This window comes from Phalacrocorax carbo, chromosome 23 (genome assembly GCF_963921805.1).
Source record: "Phalacrocorax carbo chromosome 23, bPhaCar2.1, whole genome shotgun sequence".
Lineage (NCBI taxonomy): Eukaryota > Metazoa > Chordata > Aves > Suliformes > Phalacrocoracidae > Phalacrocorax > Phalacrocorax carbo.
The window spans coordinates 1,991,679-2,008,102 of NC_087535.1; the positions used below are offsets into that span (position 1 = coordinate 1,991,679).

Here is a 16,424-nt window from a genome sequence, read left to right on the forward strand (position 1 = left end):
GGCGTTCGGGTTGAGTGTGCAAGGCGTGCACACCGCCTGCCCCCGCAGGGGAGAGCTGTGCGGAGCCACGCACACGCATTCCCGGGGTGGGGGGGTGCCGGTGCGTGTCCGAGGGGTGCGGTGGGGCCCACCCGTGGGACGCTGGGCGTGCTCCCGTGTACGCGCACCCCGGGCCGGGCAGGGCGGGTGGGGGTGCGGCCGCGGGTCCTCCCGCCGCCAGGGGGCGCGCTGTGGGGAGGCGTGGCTTCATCCCGTCGTGCCCCGCGCGGCTGCGCTATAAAATGGCGGCGCGGGTGGGCGGGCGCTGGGCGGGCGGGGAGCGGCGGCGGGCGCGGGGGGCGAGTGCGTGTGTGCAGGGGGTGCGTGAGGTGTGCGTGAGGTGTGCGTGAGGTGTGCGTGAGCCGTGCGCCAGCCCCCCCCCTCCCTCTACACGTTGATCTTATTCGATCGGCCAGGCCGGGCCCGGCCGAGGTGAGAAGAGCAGCGGCGCCGCGAAGCCCGCGGGCGCTGTGCGGCGGCCGGCGGCGGGCGGGATGAGTCGATCAGATAGGCGAGGCCGCGGCCGCTGAGCGCCCTGCGATTCTGACCCGCCGCCGCGCCCCGCCTGGGGGGGGGGGGGGGGGGGAGCGGTGGGGGGGGGGGCGCACGGGGCCGGCACCCCGCCCCAAACCCCCCCCCGCCCCAAACCCCCGGCCCGGGGCTGCGGAGCGCTGTACCGCGGGTGGCGGCCCCGCACCGGGCCCCGCCAGCCCTTGGGGCGTGCGAGGAATTTGCGTAAGGCCGTGTAAGCTCTGTGCGACACGCGTGAGCTTTGCACAGGGCAGTCTGAGCCCTGCGGCACACAAGGGCTTTGCACGAGGGTGTGCAAGCTCCGGGTGAGGTGTGGAGGCCTCGCACGGGGGCTCCGCCAGCCCCGTGGTGCACCAGGGCTGTGCACCAGGCTCCGTAAGCTCCGTGCGGGCTTTACACGGGGTTGTGCAAGGGCTTTGCACAAGGCTTTGCAAGCTCTGTGACATGGGTGGGAGCCCCCTCACCGGGCCTCGCTGGCTCCGTGCCATGCGTGTGAGCTGGACATGGGGCTCTCCCACCCATGCAACGTGCAAGCTTCGTGCAACACATGAGCTTCATGCGTAGCTGCGCGAGCCCAGTGGCGTGCAAGGGATGCGTACAAGGCTGCAGGAGCTCTGTGACACACGTGAGCTTTGCACGGGGCCATCTGAGCCCTGCAGCACACAAGGGCTTTGCACAAGGCTCTGCTTGCTCCCCGTAAGGGGTATGAGCTGGGCACGGTCCTCCCCCAGCCACGCAGCGTGCAAGGGCTGTGCACACGGCCTTGCAGGCCCCGTGGAGTGCACGTGAGCTTTGCACAAGGCCGTGCAAACTCTGTGCGTGTCAGAGATTTGCACAGCACTGTGCCAGACCTGGAGTGTGCAAGGCCCTATGAGCACAGTGCAACACATGAGCCTCGCACAGGGCTTCCCTGAGCACTGCGGCGTGCAAGGGCTGCGCACAAGGTTCTGCAAGCTGTGTGCAATGTGTGAGCTGGGCACGGGGCCCCACCAGCTCTGTGCAACATGTGTGAGCTGGGCACGTGGCTCCCCCAGCCCTGCAGTGTGCAAGAGCCGCGTGCCAGGCTCTGTAAGTTCCATGTGAGCTTCGTGTGGAGCCGTGCAAGCCGTGTGGCGTGCAAGGGCAGCACACAAGGCTCTGCAAGCTCCGTGCAACGCGTGTGAGCTTCGTGCGGAGCCGTGCAAGCCGTGTGGCGTGCAAGGGCAGCACACAAAGCTCTGCAAGCTCCGTGCAATGCGTGTGAGCGTCGTGCGGCGTGCAAGGGCAGCACACAAGGCTCTGCAAGCTCCGTGCAACGCGTGTGAGCTTCGTGCGGAGCCGTGCAAGCCGTGTGGCGTGCAAGGGCAGCACACAAGGCTCTGCAAGCTCCGTGCAACGCGTGTGAGCTTCGTGCGGAGCTGTGCAAGCCGTGCGGCGTGCAAGGGCAGCACACAAGGCTCTGCAAGCTCCGTGCAACGCGTGTGAGCTTCGTGCGGAGCTGTGCAAGCCGTGTGGCGTGCAAGGGCAGCACACAAGGCTCTGCAAGCTCCGTGCAACGCGTGTGAGCTTCGTGCGGAGCTGTGCAAGCCGTGTGGCGTGCAAGGGCAGCACACAAGGCTCTGCAAGCTCCGTGCAACGCGTGTGAGCTTCGTGCGGAGCCGTGCAAGCCGTGCGGCGTGCAAGGGCAGCACACAAGGCTCTGCAAGCTCCGTGCAACGCGTGTGAGCTTCGTGCGGAGCCGTGCAAGCCGTGCGGCGTGCAAGGGCAGCACACAAGGCTCTGCAAGCTCCGTGCAACGCGTGTGAGCTTCGTGCGGAGCCGTGCAAGCCCTGTGGCGTGCAAGGGCAGCACACAAGGCTCTGCAAGCTCCGTGCAACGCGTGTGAGCTTCGTGCGGAGCCGTGCGGCGTGCAAGGGCAGCACACAAGGCTCTGCAAGCTCCGTGCAATGCGTGTGAGCTTCGTGCGGAGCCGTGCAAGCCGTGTGGCGTGCAAGGGCAGCACACAAGGCTCTGCAAGCTCCGTGCAATGCGTGTGAGCTTCGTGCGGCGTGCAAGGGCAGCACACAAGGCTCTGCAAGCTCCGTGCAACGCGTGTGAGCTTCGTGCGGAGCCGTGCAAGCCGTGCGGCGTGCAAGGGCAGCACACAAGGCTCTGCAAGCTCCGTGCAACGCGTGTGAGCTTCGTGCGGAGCCGTGCAAGCCGTGTGGCGTGCAAGGGCAGCACACAAGGCTCTGCAAGCTCCGTGCAACGCGTGTGAGCTTTGCACGGGGCTGTGCGAGCCCCGCAGCGCACGAGGGCTGCGCTCCAGGCCCCGCAGGCTCCGTGCAGTGTGGCAGCTGCGCCCAAGGCCACGCCAGCTCCGTGCCGCAGGTGTGAGCTTGGCACGGGGCGACGCCGGCCCAGTGTCACGCGGGGCCGTGCAAGCGGGCGAGCCCTGTGCAAGGGCTGTGGGTGCCCAGGCTGTTCACACCGTGTCCCCTGCAGGGCCACCCGTGGGTGACACCCCGACTCGGTGCTTTATCAGCAGCTTGAGGTGACAAAGGGACGGCGGCCACAGCACCGGTGCTGCCACAGGAGTGGCCGCTGTCGGTGGCAGCACTGTGGGGACGCTCTGGAGGGGGGACACGGGCTCAGCAGGGTCCCCCCACGCCGCCAGATCCCCAGGTGTGTCCCCATGGTATGCAGCTGTGTCCGCCATGGGGACAGCCGTGTCCCCACGCCATGGCCGTGTCCCCCGTCCCCATGGTACGTGCTGGCGTCCCTGTGTCCCCAGTGTCCCGTCCCCATGGTGCACACCAGCGTCCCCATGCCACCAGGGACAAAGTCGTGACCCCCATGTCCCCTGTGTCCCCTATATTCCCTACGTCCCCTGTGTCCCCCATGTCCCTTGTGTCCCTGTCCCCCTGTATCCCCTGTGTCCCTGTCCTCCCTGTCCTATGTCCCATATACCCCCCATGTCCCCCGTGTCCCTGTCCCCGTGTCCCCAATGTCCCCTGTCCCTGTGTCACCTGTGTGCCCACTGTGTCCCCATGTCCCCTGTGTCATCCCCGTGTCTTTGTGCCCGTGCCCCACATGTCCACTGTGTCCTGCACATCCCCTGTGTCCCCAGTCCCTTTGACCCGTGTTCCCTCTGTGTCCCCGTGTCCTCCGTGTCCACCTGTCCCTGTGTCCCCCGTGTCCCCAGTGTCCCCTATGCCCCCATCCCAGCACTCTCTGGGCCCGGTGCACCGACTCGCTGCCGGGGCTGCCCCACCCCCGCGGGGGGGACACACACTCCCCCGTGGGGGCGGGGGGGGAGGGGATCCGTGGCCCCCCCCCGCCCCGCTTGGGGGGGGAGGGGCCGTTGCCGGGGGTGATTCCCAGCGCCGTTCCCGGTGCCGTTCCCGTTGCGGGGGGTGGGGGGCGGGTGATGCCCGGCGTTGTTCCGGGGGCGCCGTTCCCGGGGGCGGGGGCAGGTGGCGGCAGGTGCGCGCGCGGGGCCGGGCCGTTGGCGGGGGGCGGGGCCGCGGGGCCGGTGCCCGCTCGGGGACCGATCGCTGCCGCCGCTGCGCCATGGCCGGTACCGGCACCGGGGCCCGGTGGGTGCTACCGGTGCTTTGCTTAGCGATCGTCACCGTCACACCGGGCCGCACCGGGGAACGGCTGCACGTCTGCAAGGAGGTACCGGCACCGGGAATGGGGCGGGGGGGGGGGGGGCGGACAGGGACGGACACACACCGGTAACCCCCCCCACCCCGCCCCCGGTTGATGAAACCGATCCCCGTAGCACGGGGGATGCGGAGCCGGGGCTGATCCCTGTGGAATGGGGAGGACCGGGATGGGGATGCGGGGTGGTCCCCGTTGCACCGGGGATGGGGCTGGTCCTAGTAGGGGGGGTGTCCCCTATAGCGGGGGGGGGGGGGCTGGATGGTCCCCTGGGGGACTGGGGCGGGGGGGCGGACCCAGGGGATCATCCAGTCCGCGGGGTCTCCCAGTTGTACCTGGAGGAGGGATCCTATGGGATCCATCACCTATAGGGAACATATGGACTGGGCTGTGCTGGCTGTAAAGCAGGGGGGGGGGGGCCTACGTGGGGTCCCCTATAGGGCCTGGGGAGGTGGCTTTGCTACTGGGGGTCCCCTCGGGGACACCCCTTTCCCCCCTCCCTGGGGCAACCTCCAGCCCCACAGCTGTGTTCCCAGACTGGTCTCCGTGGCCTGGTGCTGACCCTGGGTAGACGTTGCGATGTCCCCAAGCCCCCCCCCCGCCGGTTGGGATGTCCCCAAAACCCCTGGGTTGGGATGTCCCCAAACCCCCCCGCCCGGTTGGGATGTCCCCAAACCCCACACGAGGGCTGCTGGGGGTGGTGACAACAGCAGGGACACACACACATGTCCCCATCGGCCACGTGCCGGTCCCAGCCCCGCACGTGGTGGCCCAAAGTGGGGACAAAGTGTCCCGCGAGGAGAAACCAGGGGGGCTTCGCAGCTCGCCACGACCCGGCCACCTCGAGGACAGCAGTGCCGGGGCGATCCCCCCTCCAGCTGCCAAATTTCCTCCAAATTTCCCTCCCCAGGGATCTGTGCTCACCCTCCGTGGGGTCCTCACCTGCACCCCTCCTCCCCTCACCCCACCCCCGCTCCCCCCAGCTCTCCCTGACCTGCGGCCGCTTTTCATCTGGGCCAGTAATTTTTTTGTGCCGTGATCCAATTTTGTGCGTGTCTGTGTGTTCCACGGCCCGGAGCTGGAAACAATAGACTGCGGCTGGCGCCCGTCCCCAGGAGGGATCACTCCCGCAGGGGTTATGTCCCCTGTCCCCCCCCACCACTGGGGACAGACCCTCTCGCTCCCCTGGCTGGGGCAGGGGGGGGGTGGTGGCCAGGGGTCCCCCCTCCTGTGGCAGAGCTGTGCCAGGGCTGAACTAGGTCAATTTATTTAGTTGTGGTTTTTTTTTTAAATTTGCAACCTTTATGAAGGGGAGCGATCAATATCGCTCATCGTGGCCACTCAGCTCAGTGCTGGAGGGGGGGAAGTTTGGGAAAAGGGGGAAAAAATCCACCTTCTTTCCAAGGGAATCCCCTGGGAGTGAGAGCGATGTTGGGGGCTCGGGGCTGCTGAGAGCCCAGGTGACCCCATGGGTGTCCCTGTCCTGGTCATAGGGTGGGAACCCTCCTCTGTGTCCCCATCCCGGGGCTGTGGGGGGCTCGGCGCTGCCTGCGCACGGGCAGGGGGTGCTGCAGGCAGAGGCTTTGCACCACCACCCCCGTCCCCCTTTTCCCCCTTTCCCCCCCATCCCCCCTTTCCCCCCCCATCGCTGCTGTTTCCAGCTGACGGGAAACTTCAAAGTGTTGTTTTCTTGCCAACCTGCCACGCTCCAGCGTCTGCCGGCAGCACGAAGCTGCGGCGCCCAGCTCTGAAACCCCAGGGGTGCTGCAGCGTCGCTCCCTCACCTCCGCCCCGGTACCCCACCGTGCCAGCATCAGCCAGGGAGCAACCAAATCCGGCCTTCGCCCTACCAGGGAGATGAACCACACCGGCTGGGCTTCGCCTGCCCCCGGCGTCACCTCCTCGCCGGCCTTGAGCCGGGCCTGGCTTGGAGACAGCCGGCGGCACGGGGGGGGTCACGGTGCCCCGCTCGCCCCAGCCCTCCCGGGCGCACCCTGCGGCAGCACCCAGCCGGCAGCGCGGCCGAGGGGAGCTCCCGCCACCGCCGCGGCTCCCCAGGGCGGCGCATCGGGTTGTGCTGAGGAGCCTGTTGAACGAGCGACGCGTGCCGCCACGCTCGGGCCACGCCAAGGCAAACGGTGCCGTGCCGGGGACGGTGCCGTCGGCTTGCCAGCGATCCAGGGGTGCCGGGGTTTCAGCCCCCCACCCCGGGGTGGGGGCAGCAGTGCCAGCTGCCTTACGGGGTGGCTGGGGAAGTCCCAGTCATCTACCTGAAACCCCACCCTCGGCATCCCTGGCCTCAGCATCTCCCCAGCTTCAGCATCACCCCAGCATCCTCCTGCTCCCAGCACCCCATGGGGCCCCAGCACCCCAGCATCACCCCACTCTGAGCCTCCCCCCACCCCGAGCACCCCCTGCCCCCAGCACCCCCAGGCTGGGAGTGAGGCAGGGGTCTGGGTGCTGCAGGACATTGCAACAGTTTAAAACAAAAATACCAATGCAAGAAGCATCTGGGCACACGTGGCGGGGGCAGCCCCTCAGGGTGGGGGAGCACCATGGGGGTCTCGGGGCCGCAGCTCTGCCCGTGTGTTTTCTTTTCCAGTCTGAGTACCACTACGAGTACACGGCGTGCGACAGCACGGGCTCGCGGTGGAGGGTGGCCGTGCCACACACGCCGGGACTCTGCACCGGCCTGCCGGACCCCGTCAAGGGCACCGAGTGCTGTAAGGCTGGGGGGACTTGGGGGGGGGGGGGAGGGCGGATGGGGGGGTCTTGGGGTGTGGGAAGGGCAGGGAAACGAGGGCGATGGCGGGGGGGGTGGGGGGAGAGGAGCGGCGAGACGAAGCGCAGCTTTTCATCAGCTCCGTTGCAGCACGATGCCTTCAAAGGTGGCGACGGGACCTGTCTGCTCAGCAGCAATAGGCACGCAGCGCTGGCAGCTCGTCACAGGGAAGGCCGGGATGCGATGAGCGGGATGGGAACCCCCCCCTTCTCCAAGGCTTGGGAGGGGCCGTGGCTCTGCGGCGCCCTTCGGCAGGGGGTCGCATCCTGCCTGGCGCTTGCTGCTTTTTAAAGAGCTGGCAATCAGGCAGGGAAGCGCCACGAGTTGCCAAAAACCATAAATCGGGGGGGGGGTTCGCCTTGCTGCCATGGGGTTGTGTGGGGATGCTCGGGGTGGGGGAATCCCAAAGCCGGCCAGGCACCTCCGCTAGCCAGGAGCGCTCCAAAAAGCGGAGTTGAGGATGACGAGGCCGAAGGAGCGCTGGGGGAGTAGGGGACAACTGCCGTGACCCCCTCTCGTTGCACGTGGGCAGCTTTTTCCTGCAAGGCAGGCGAGTTCCTGGACATGAAGGCGCAGGCGTGCAAGCCCTGCGCGGAGGGCACCTACTCGCTGGGCACCGGCGTCCGCTTCGACGAGTGGGACGAGGTGCCCCACGGCTTCGCCAACGTCGCCACCAACCTGGAGGTCGACGATGGCTTCGGCGACGTGGTGGAGAACTGCACGGCGTGAGTCGTTGCGCCGCTGCCACCGGCACAGCTCTTCCCGTTAACGGGAGGATTCTTCCCGTTAACCCTGGGAGGATGCTCAGGGATTCGGCCACGGCGGTGCAGCGGGGACGGGCACAGTGCACGGTGCAGCAGGGAGCAGGATGGGTGCTGCAATGCCTCTGTGCATAAATAGCACCCCGTTTCCCCAACGCCCCATGCTCCTTCCATCACCCTTCCCTGGGAGGCAATGCAGGCAGGAACACCCTGGCCACAGCATCATCCCCACCTGCGGCGGCAGAACCCCAACCCCACGGGCACCCACAGAAAGGGAGCACCCACGGGAGTCCCCCCGCCTTTACGGCATGACCCAGTGCCTTTATTTTCCACCGTGGCCCTTTGCCCGGCGCCAGCAGCCACGCAAAGCCCCGCCAGCCGCCGAGCTGCCCCGCACCGCAGCATTTATGCAACTTGCAAATGTAACCTACTTCCAGCAGCACTTTAATTATTCAGCCGCCGTCCCCGGCGCAGCTCTGGCGCGGCAGGATCCCCCCCTCCTCCTCCTCGCGGCCCACCCGCCTCTCACCAGTGCGGTGGGGACGCGCTGGGGGCGGAAAGGTTCCCCAGGGATAAGTGACGTGTCCCCTGGGCTGTCCCCAGGGCCCAGCTCTCCATCCTCGGTCCCCAGGGTTCCCCGGGCTGTCCCCAAGCCTCCATCCACCTGGGGACCGTGACAGCTGTCCCCGCCGTCCCCATCCCGGCTGCCGCAGGGTTCGGACCGGTGTGACGGAGCCCACAGTCTGTGCCACCCGCCCCAGGTCGACGTGGGTGCCGCTGGGGGACTATATGGCCTCCAACACGGATGAGTGCACGGCCACCCTGATGTACGCCGTCAACCTCAAGCAGTCGGGCACCGTCTCCTTCGAGTACATCTACCCCGACAGCAGCATCGTCTTTGAGTTCTTTGTAGGTGCCAGGGACCGGAGGGGTGCTGGGCTGGAGGGTGGGGGATCCCCTGGGGACATGGGGAGGGTCCCTGGGGACACGGGAGGGGTCCCCATCCTCACGTTGGCCCCGCAGGTGCAGAACGACCAGTGCCAGCCCACGGTGGAGGAGTCGCGCTGGATGCGGACGACGGAGAAGGGCTGGGAGTTACACAGCGTGAGTGGGGGGGGGCTGGAGGTGACACGGGGTGGGGGTGTCCCTCAGCACAGCCCCCGGGGTCCTGGGTCCCTCCCCTGGGTAGAAGGTGCTCCATCAGGGTGCAGAGGGGGTGGTGGGTGATGGCAGGCAGGGGTTAGTGCCTCAAGCCCCCACCCATGGCTGCCAACCTCCTCCCCAGCAGTGGGACCACCCGACCCCGCTCCCCCCAACCCCCCCCAGCACCCCCCCACCCCTTTTTCAGGTGGAGCTGAGCCGCGGCAACAACGTGCTGTACTGGCGGACCACGGCTTTCTCCGTGTGGTCCAAGGTCCCCAAGCCGGTGCTGGTGAGGAACATCGGTATCACAGGTAGGCGGGTGCAGGCTGGGGGGGGTCCCACCGCCCCCCTGATGGCTCCCGCACCCTGAGCACCCTCCCGCTGCCAGGGGTGGCTTATACCTCCGAGTGCTTCCCCTGCAAACCCGGCACCTATGCCCCCGCCGCCGGCTCCTCCGCCTGCCAGCTCTGCCCCGCCGACACCTTCTCCAGCAAAGGAGCCACCGCCTGCCAGCCCTGCGAGCCCCCCACCTACGCCGGTGAGAGGTGGCGGCCGGGTCCCCTCGTCCCCGCTGTGCCCGAGCGGGGATGCCCCTGGGGCAGGGAGAGGGGGTGCGAGGGGCCGGGGGGGGACCTGCCATCCCTTGGTGGGGTGAGGACGCGGGCATGGGGCTGGCAGGGCATCCCGTGGGGATGGCGGTAAGGTCCCCTCGCCGCGCTGGCTCAGCCGCCATCTCCCCGTGGCCGACAGAACCCGGCTCGGCGTCCTGCAAACCGCGGCCGCCCTGCACCGACAAGGATTACTTCTACACCCACACGGCCTGCGACGCCCGCGGGGAGGTACGGCCGGGGGCGGTGGCAGGGAGCTGGCACCCTGTGTGTCCCCCCCACCCCATCGCCCAGCTCAGGCCCCCGCTCCCGCCCGGGCAGACCCAGCTGATGTTCAAGTGGGCAGAGCCAAAAATCTGCAGCGAGGAGCTTCCCCAGGCGGCCCAGCTGCCCCCGTCCGGGGTGAAAACCAAGTGCCCCCCCTGCAACCCCGGCTTCGCCAAGAGCAACGGCAGCGCCTGCCAGCCCTGTCCCTACGGCACCTACTCCAACGGCTCCGGTAAGGCTGGCACCGTCGTCGTCCCCGAGAGGTGACCGGGGCACCAGGAGCTGCCGAGGGGTACGTGGGTGCCACCCCGGTGCAGGGCTGTCCCCTCCTGTCCCCAGGCTGCCTCAGCTGCCCAGCGGGCACCGAGCCGGTGCTGGGGTTGGAGTACAAGTGGTGGAACGTGTTGCCCCCCAACATGGAGACCACCGTCCTCAGCGGCATCAACTTCGAATACAAGGGGATGGCAGGTGGGGCTGCGACGCTGTCCCCTCGCCGTCCCCTCCCGCGGGGGCAGCTGGGGACCCCGCTGAGCCACCGCCGTGTCCCCACAGGCTGGGAGGTGGCTGGGGACTACATCTACACGGCGGCGGGAGCCTCCGATAATGACTTCATGATCCTCACGCTGGTGGTCCCCGGCTTCAGGTGGGGTGGGGACGAGCACCGGGGTGTCCCCAGGGAGGCAGGGGAATGTGGGGGAGGGCCCGGCAGCGTCCTCATGCTGTCCCCGCGCCGTCCCCAGCCCCCCGAGCCCGGTGCTGGAGGACGCGGAGAGCAAGGAGGTGGCCAGGATCACCTTCGTCTTTGAGACGGTCTGCAGCGTCGGCTGCGAGCTCTACTTCATGGTGGTGAGCAGGGGGACGTGGGGGTGGTTGGAGGAGGGAAAACACCAGGTTTGGGCGGGGGGGCACCCATTTTGAGGGCATCCCACCATCCCCATGTCCCCACAGGGCATCAACTCCCGCACCAACACGCCGGTGGAGACGTGGACGGGCTCCAAGGGGAAGCAATCCTACACCTACGTCGTGGAGAAAAATGCCACCATGAGCTTCACTTGGGCTTTCCAGCGCACCCCCTACCACGAGGCGGTGAGGGGTGGGGGCGTGACCCCCCCGGGGTGGGGCGGTGGGTGCTGGCGGGCGCGGATGGGCGAGGGTGACGGGTGCTCTCGGTGCCAGGGCCGGCGGTACACCAGCGACGTGGCCAAGCTCTACTCCATCAACGTCACCAACGTGCTGGGAGGGGTGGCATCCTCCTGCCGGCGCTGCGCCCCCGAGCTGGCCGGCTCCTGCGCCCCGTGTCCCCCCGGCAGTGCCGTGGACCGCGGCTCGGGCACCTGCCGGCCCTGCCCGCCCGGCACCTACCTGCGGGGCCACCCCTCCGACGGGATCCCCGCCTGCCACCCCTGCGGGCCCGGCACCCGCAGCAACCAGGTGCCCGTCCCCGTGGGGGTGGGGGTCAGCCGCGTGGTGGGGTGCTGTCCCCACGGGCAATGCCACTTGCCCCCGGCCGTCCCCAGTGGGTGATGCTGTGGGACCCAGAGGGGTGACACCAGCCACCCCCCGCTCCCCCCAGGGTGTCGTGGGTGGGTGACACCGGCCCCCAACGGCCATCCTGAGTGGGTGACAGTGTCTGCCCCGGGTGGGTGATGCCAGCCCCCCGGCTGTCCCCAGGGAGGTGACGCCAGCCCCCCCAGCCATCCCGGGTGGGTGACAGGGTGGGTGACAGTGTCTGCCCCGGGTGGGTGATGCCAGCCCCCCAGCTGTCCCCAGGGAGGTGACGCCAGCCCCTCCTGGCCATCCCGGGTGGGTGACAGGGTGGGTGACAGTATCTGCCCCGGGTGGGTGATGCCAGCCCCCTGGCTGTCCCCAGGGAGGTGACGCCAGCCCCCCCTGGCCATCCCGGGTGGGTGACAGGGTGGGTGACAGTATCTGCCCCGGGTGGGTGATGCCAGCCCCCCGGCTGTCCCCAGGGAGGTGACGCCAGCCCCCCCTGACCATCCCGGGTGGGTGACAGGGTGGGTGACAGTATCTGCCCCGGGTGGGTGATGCCAGCCCCCCCTGACCATCCCGGGTGGGTGACAGGGTGGGTGACAGTGTCTGCCCCGGGTGGGTGATGCCAGCCCCCCCGGCCATCCCGGGTGGGTGACAGGGTGGGTGACAGTATCTGCCCCTGGGTGGGTGACGCTGCCCCCCAAGCTGTCCCTGACGAGCAATGCCAGCCCTCCACTGTCCCCAGGGGGATGACCCCAGCACCCCAGCTGTCCCTGATGGGTGACACAGCCTGTCCCTGGCGGGGTGACGATGCCCCTGACCGCCACCTCCTGCCCCCCCCCAGCTCCGCTCCCTTTGCTACAACAACTGCAGCTTCTCCCTGGCGCTGCCGGGCCGGATCCTGCACTACAACTTCTCGGCGCTGGCCACCGGCGTGGCCTTCGCCAGCGGCCCCAGCTTCACCGCCAAGGGCCTCAAGTACTTCCACCACTTCAACATCAGCCTCTGCGGCAACCAGGTGAGGCCGGGGCGGGAGGCAGCGCTGCCCGCCGCGCAGGCAGCACCCGCAGCGCTGCCCGCGGGCACGGCGCCGGGGTCAGGGCCTTCCCTGGGCCGTGAGGATGGGCACGTCGGGTGCACGTGTCGGTGGGAGCATGTGCACGCCTGCGTGTATGGTGCAAACACGCAGGTAGGCACGCAGGTGTAGTGCAAACACGCACAGACGTGCAGTCGTGCAAGCGCGGGCAGGCATGCGAACACGTGCGCAGTCGCGCAGGTGCGTGCGTGAGTTCTGCAGACGCGGGTGTCCGTGCAGTCATGCAAAAAGATCTGCAAATGGTCATGGAAACATGCAGGGTCATGCAAATGCATGCACACACTTTTGCACAGGTGTACATGCAGTCATATGTGCAACCATATGGGCGTAGTCATGCAAACACACATGCAACTACACACAGTCACACAAGTGCACGCTTGCACACTCATGTAGACACATCTGCACACCTGCAGTCATGCAAACATATGCACATGGTCATGCACATGCATGTAACCATGCAAACTCATGCCAACAGTTATGCAAACACAGGTGTGCATGCAGTCATACATGCACTGTCATGCAAACACACATGAACACACGCACGCAGCCATGCAAACCTCGTGCACTCATGCAAACACACATGCAATCACGCACAAACACTCGCGCACACTTGCACGCTCATATAAACACATATGCACCACTGCAGTTGTGCAAACACGTGCACATAGCCGTGCAAACACATGCCATCATGCAAACACATGCCAACAGTTATGCAAACACAGGTGTGCATGCAGTCATACGTGCACGCATGCATATAGTCCTGCAAACACATGCACGGCCATGCAAACACACATGCAACTACACACAGTCATAGAAACATGCACACTTGCACGCTCGTGTAAACACACATGCACACCTGCAGTCACGCAAAAGCATGCACATGGTCATGCACACACGTGCTGTCATGCAAATGCATGCCATGCATGCAGTCATGCAAACACAGGCGTGCATGCAGACACATGTGCCCGTATGCAAGCACATGCAGTCATGCAAACACACACGCACACGTGTGCATAGTCACGCAAACACACACGCGCAGCTACACGGTCTCACAAACGCTCGCGCACACACGCGTGTGCCCTCGCCGCCTGGCGTCACCCCGCTCTTCCTCACTGCCAGGGCAGGAAGGCGGCCTCTTGCACGGACAACGTGACGGACGCACGGCTGCCGGCAGGCGAGGGGGACCCTGCCCGGGTGGTGACTTCCTACGTCTGTCAGTCCATCCTGGTGCCCCCTGACGTCATGGGCTACAAGACGGCCGTGTCCTCGCAGCCCGTCAGCCTGGCCGACCGCCTCGTGGGTGAGCCGGGACATGGGGTGCCACCAGGACACCAGGACACCCCCTTGCCATCCCCTCCCGTGGGACAGTGCCACCAGCTCACCCGAGTGCTGCTGGGTCACCCTGGTGCCGCCAGGACACCCCAGTGCCACTGGGTCACCCCAGTGCTGCTGGGTCACCCTGGTGCCGCCAGGACACCCCAGTGCCACTGGGTCACCCCAATGCTGCTGGGACACCCTGGTGTCGCCAGGACACCCCAGTGCCGCTGGGTCACCCCAATGCTGCTGGGTCACCCTGGTGCCGCCAGGACACCCCAGTGCCACTGGGTCACCCCAATGCTGCTGGGTCACCCTGGTGCCGCCAGGACACCCCAGTGCCGCTGGGTCACCCCAATGCTGCTGGGACACCCTGGTGCCGCCAGGACACCCCAGTGCCGCTGGGTCACCCCAATGCTGCTGGGTCACCCTGGTGCCGCCAGGACACCCCAGTGCCGCTGGGTCACCCCAATGCTGCTGGGACACCCTGGTGCCGCCAGGACACCCCAGTGCCGCTGGGTCACCCCAATGCTGCTGGGACACCCTGGTGCCGCCAGGACACCCCAGTGCCGCTGGGTCACCCTGGTGCTGCTGGGTCACCCTGGTGCCACCAGGACACCCCAGTGCCACTGGGTCACCCCAATGCTGCTGGGACACCCTGGTGTCGCCAGGACACCCCAGTGCCGCTGGGTCACCCCAATGCTGCTGGGTCACCCTGGTGCCACCAGGACACCCCAGTGCCGCTGGGTCACCCCAATGCTGCTGGGTCACCCTGGTGCCGCCAGGACACCCCAGTGCCACTGGGTCACCCCAATGCTGCTGGGACACCCTGGTGCCACCAGGACACCCCAGTGCCACTGGGTCACCCCAATGCTGGTGGGACACCCCAGTGCTGCCGGGTCACCCCAGTACTGCCAGCTCACCCCAGTGACACCGGGTCACCCCAGTGCCACCGGGTCACCCTGCTCTCCCTGCAGGCGTCACCACCGCCTCCACGCTGGACGGCATCGCGTCCCCCCCCGAGCATTTCCCCCCCGGCCACCCCGACCTGCCCGACATCGTCTTCTTCTACAGGTGGGTGACCGGGGAGGTGACACAGACATGGAGGGGGAGGACAGACACCCCGCTGTCCCCACCCTGAGCCCCCCGTGTCCCCCTCGGCAGGTCCAATGACGTGACGCAGCCCTGCAGCGGCGGCCGGGCCACCGCCATCCGCCTGCGCTGCGACCCGCTGCGCCCGGGCACCGGCACCCTGGCCGTGCCCAGGTAGGTGGGGACCGTGCCGGGGACCGGGGTGGCTTTGGGGAGGGGGGCACACACACATCCTCACCCCCCCAATGTGTGCCACCCCCATCTCCTGCCCCCCTAGGGCTGGCAGGGCGTGGGGTGCATCCCTTGGGTGTTTTGCTTTGGGCACCCTGTCGTCCCTGTGCCCCCCACCCTGGGTGTCACCGGGGGCCGAGCCCCCCCTCTCTTTTTTATCCCCACCCCCCCAGCAAATGCCCCGAGGGCACCTGCGATGGCTGCACCTTCCACTTTCTCTGGGTGACGGGCGAGGCTTGTCCCCGCTGCTCCGCCGGCCACTATCGCCCCATCGTCGGCGCCTGCCTCGGCGGCATCCAGGTACCACCGTGACACCAGGCGTGACACCACGGGGATGGGCTGGGGGGGGCCACCCACCCCGCTGAGCCCCCCCTGTATCCTCCCCTCCGCAGAGAACCACCTACGTGTGGCGGGAGCCCCGGCTGTGCCGCGGCGGGCAGAGTTTGCCGCCGCAGAAGGTGAAGGCCTGCAGGAGCGTGGATTTTTGGTTGAAGGTGGGGATCTCCGCCGGCACCTGCGCCGCCGTCCTGCTCGCCGCCCTCGCCGCCTACTTCTGGAAGAAGAACCAAAAGTGAGCGATGCCAGCAGGATTTTGGGGGGACGGTCAGTGTCACGGGGGGCGTTGATGCCACCCGCTCTCCGTCCCCAGGCTGGAGTATAAATATTCCAAGCTGGTGATGAACGCAGCGGCCAAGGAGAGTGAGCTGCCAGCGCCGGATAGCTGTGCTATCATGGAGGGGGAGGACGCCGAGGATGACCTGGTTTTCACCACCAAGAAATCACTTTTTGGCAAAATCAAGTCCCTCACGTCCAAGGTAAGGGCTGGAGGTGGTGGGGAGCACAACCCCAGAGCAGACACCGGGGAAGCCACAGCGGTGTGGTTTGCAGCTGCTCCGTGCCTCGGTTTCCCCACACCGGGGGTGGGGGGTGCAGGGGGGCTCACTGACACCAGGGCTCGCCGCAGAGGACGCCGGATGGTTTCGACTCCGTCCCGTTGAAGACGTCGTCCAGCAGCACCGCCATGGAGCTGTGACGGGGCGGGGGGGGGCACCGCGCCCACCCCCCACCCCCCAACGTGGCCTTAGGGACCTGCTTCGGACCGGAGCTTCGTTACGGCTTTTGTACGTGTGTGTCCCCCACCCCTCCATGTCCCCCCCTCAGCCAAGCGCCGAAATATGCCAAATACAGGTGTGGGGTTTGTACGTGGGCTCCGCGTCCCCCCGCCACCGGCACCCCTTGGGGAGGGGGTGTGGGTGGGGATGGGGCGAAGCAGGTCACACGTGTGTGCAGAGGTAGCACACGCGTGTACACACGTGTGTGGGGCACCGGCGAGCGGGGTGGGGTTGCAGGCGTGGGGGCGTGGTGTGGGGCTGCGTGGGCACACGCGTGTGTGTGCGGGCACATGGGGGGTCAGGGGCTCACGTGGGTGTGCACATGCGTGTGCG

General features: G+C 67.6%; 1 protein-coding gene and 1 non-coding gene across 4 annotated transcripts; both read left to right on the forward strand.

The window, feature by feature from the left end:
* The first annotated feature begins 349 nt into the window (after positions 1–349).
* On the forward strand, positions 350–590 carry LOC135316987 (small Cajal body-specific RNA 2). Its single transcript, XR_010376151.1, has one exon. It is a non-coding gene; the product is annotated as a small Cajal body-specific RNA 2 (non-coding RNA).
* ELAPOR1 (endosome-lysosome associated apoptosis and autophagy regulator 1) lies at positions 395–16,181 on the forward strand. Of its 3 annotated transcripts, none has more exons than XM_064472045.1 (22): positions 395–471; positions 6,797–6,917; positions 7,509–7,701; positions 8,499–8,646; positions 8,761–8,841; positions 9,086–9,191; positions 9,269–9,418; positions 9,631–9,719; positions 9,810–9,987; positions 10,095–10,223; positions 10,308–10,398; positions 10,496–10,601; positions 10,704–10,841; positions 10,932–11,186; positions 12,091–12,264; positions 13,462–13,642; positions 14,634–14,730; positions 14,821–14,922; positions 15,153–15,279; positions 15,372–15,550; positions 15,629–15,794; positions 15,944–16,181. In XM_064472045.1, the coding sequence occupies exons 3-22, from the start codon at positions 7,541–7,543 to the stop codon at positions 16,010–16,012; spliced, it is 2,727 nt and encodes a 908-aa protein (XP_064328115.1). In that variant the 5' UTR covers positions 395–471; positions 6,797–6,917; positions 7,509–7,540; the 3' UTR covers positions 16,013–16,181. The 3 variants fall into 3 exon arrangements, with proteins under 3 accessions (XP_064328115.1, XP_064328113.1, XP_064328114.1); XM_064472044.1 differs by lacking the exon at positions 395–471 and adding an exon at positions 4,052–4,209; XM_064472043.1 differs by lacking the exons at positions 395–471; positions 10,932–11,186 and adding an exon at positions 4,037–4,209.
* The last annotated feature ends 243 nt before the right edge of the window (positions 16,182–16,424 follow it).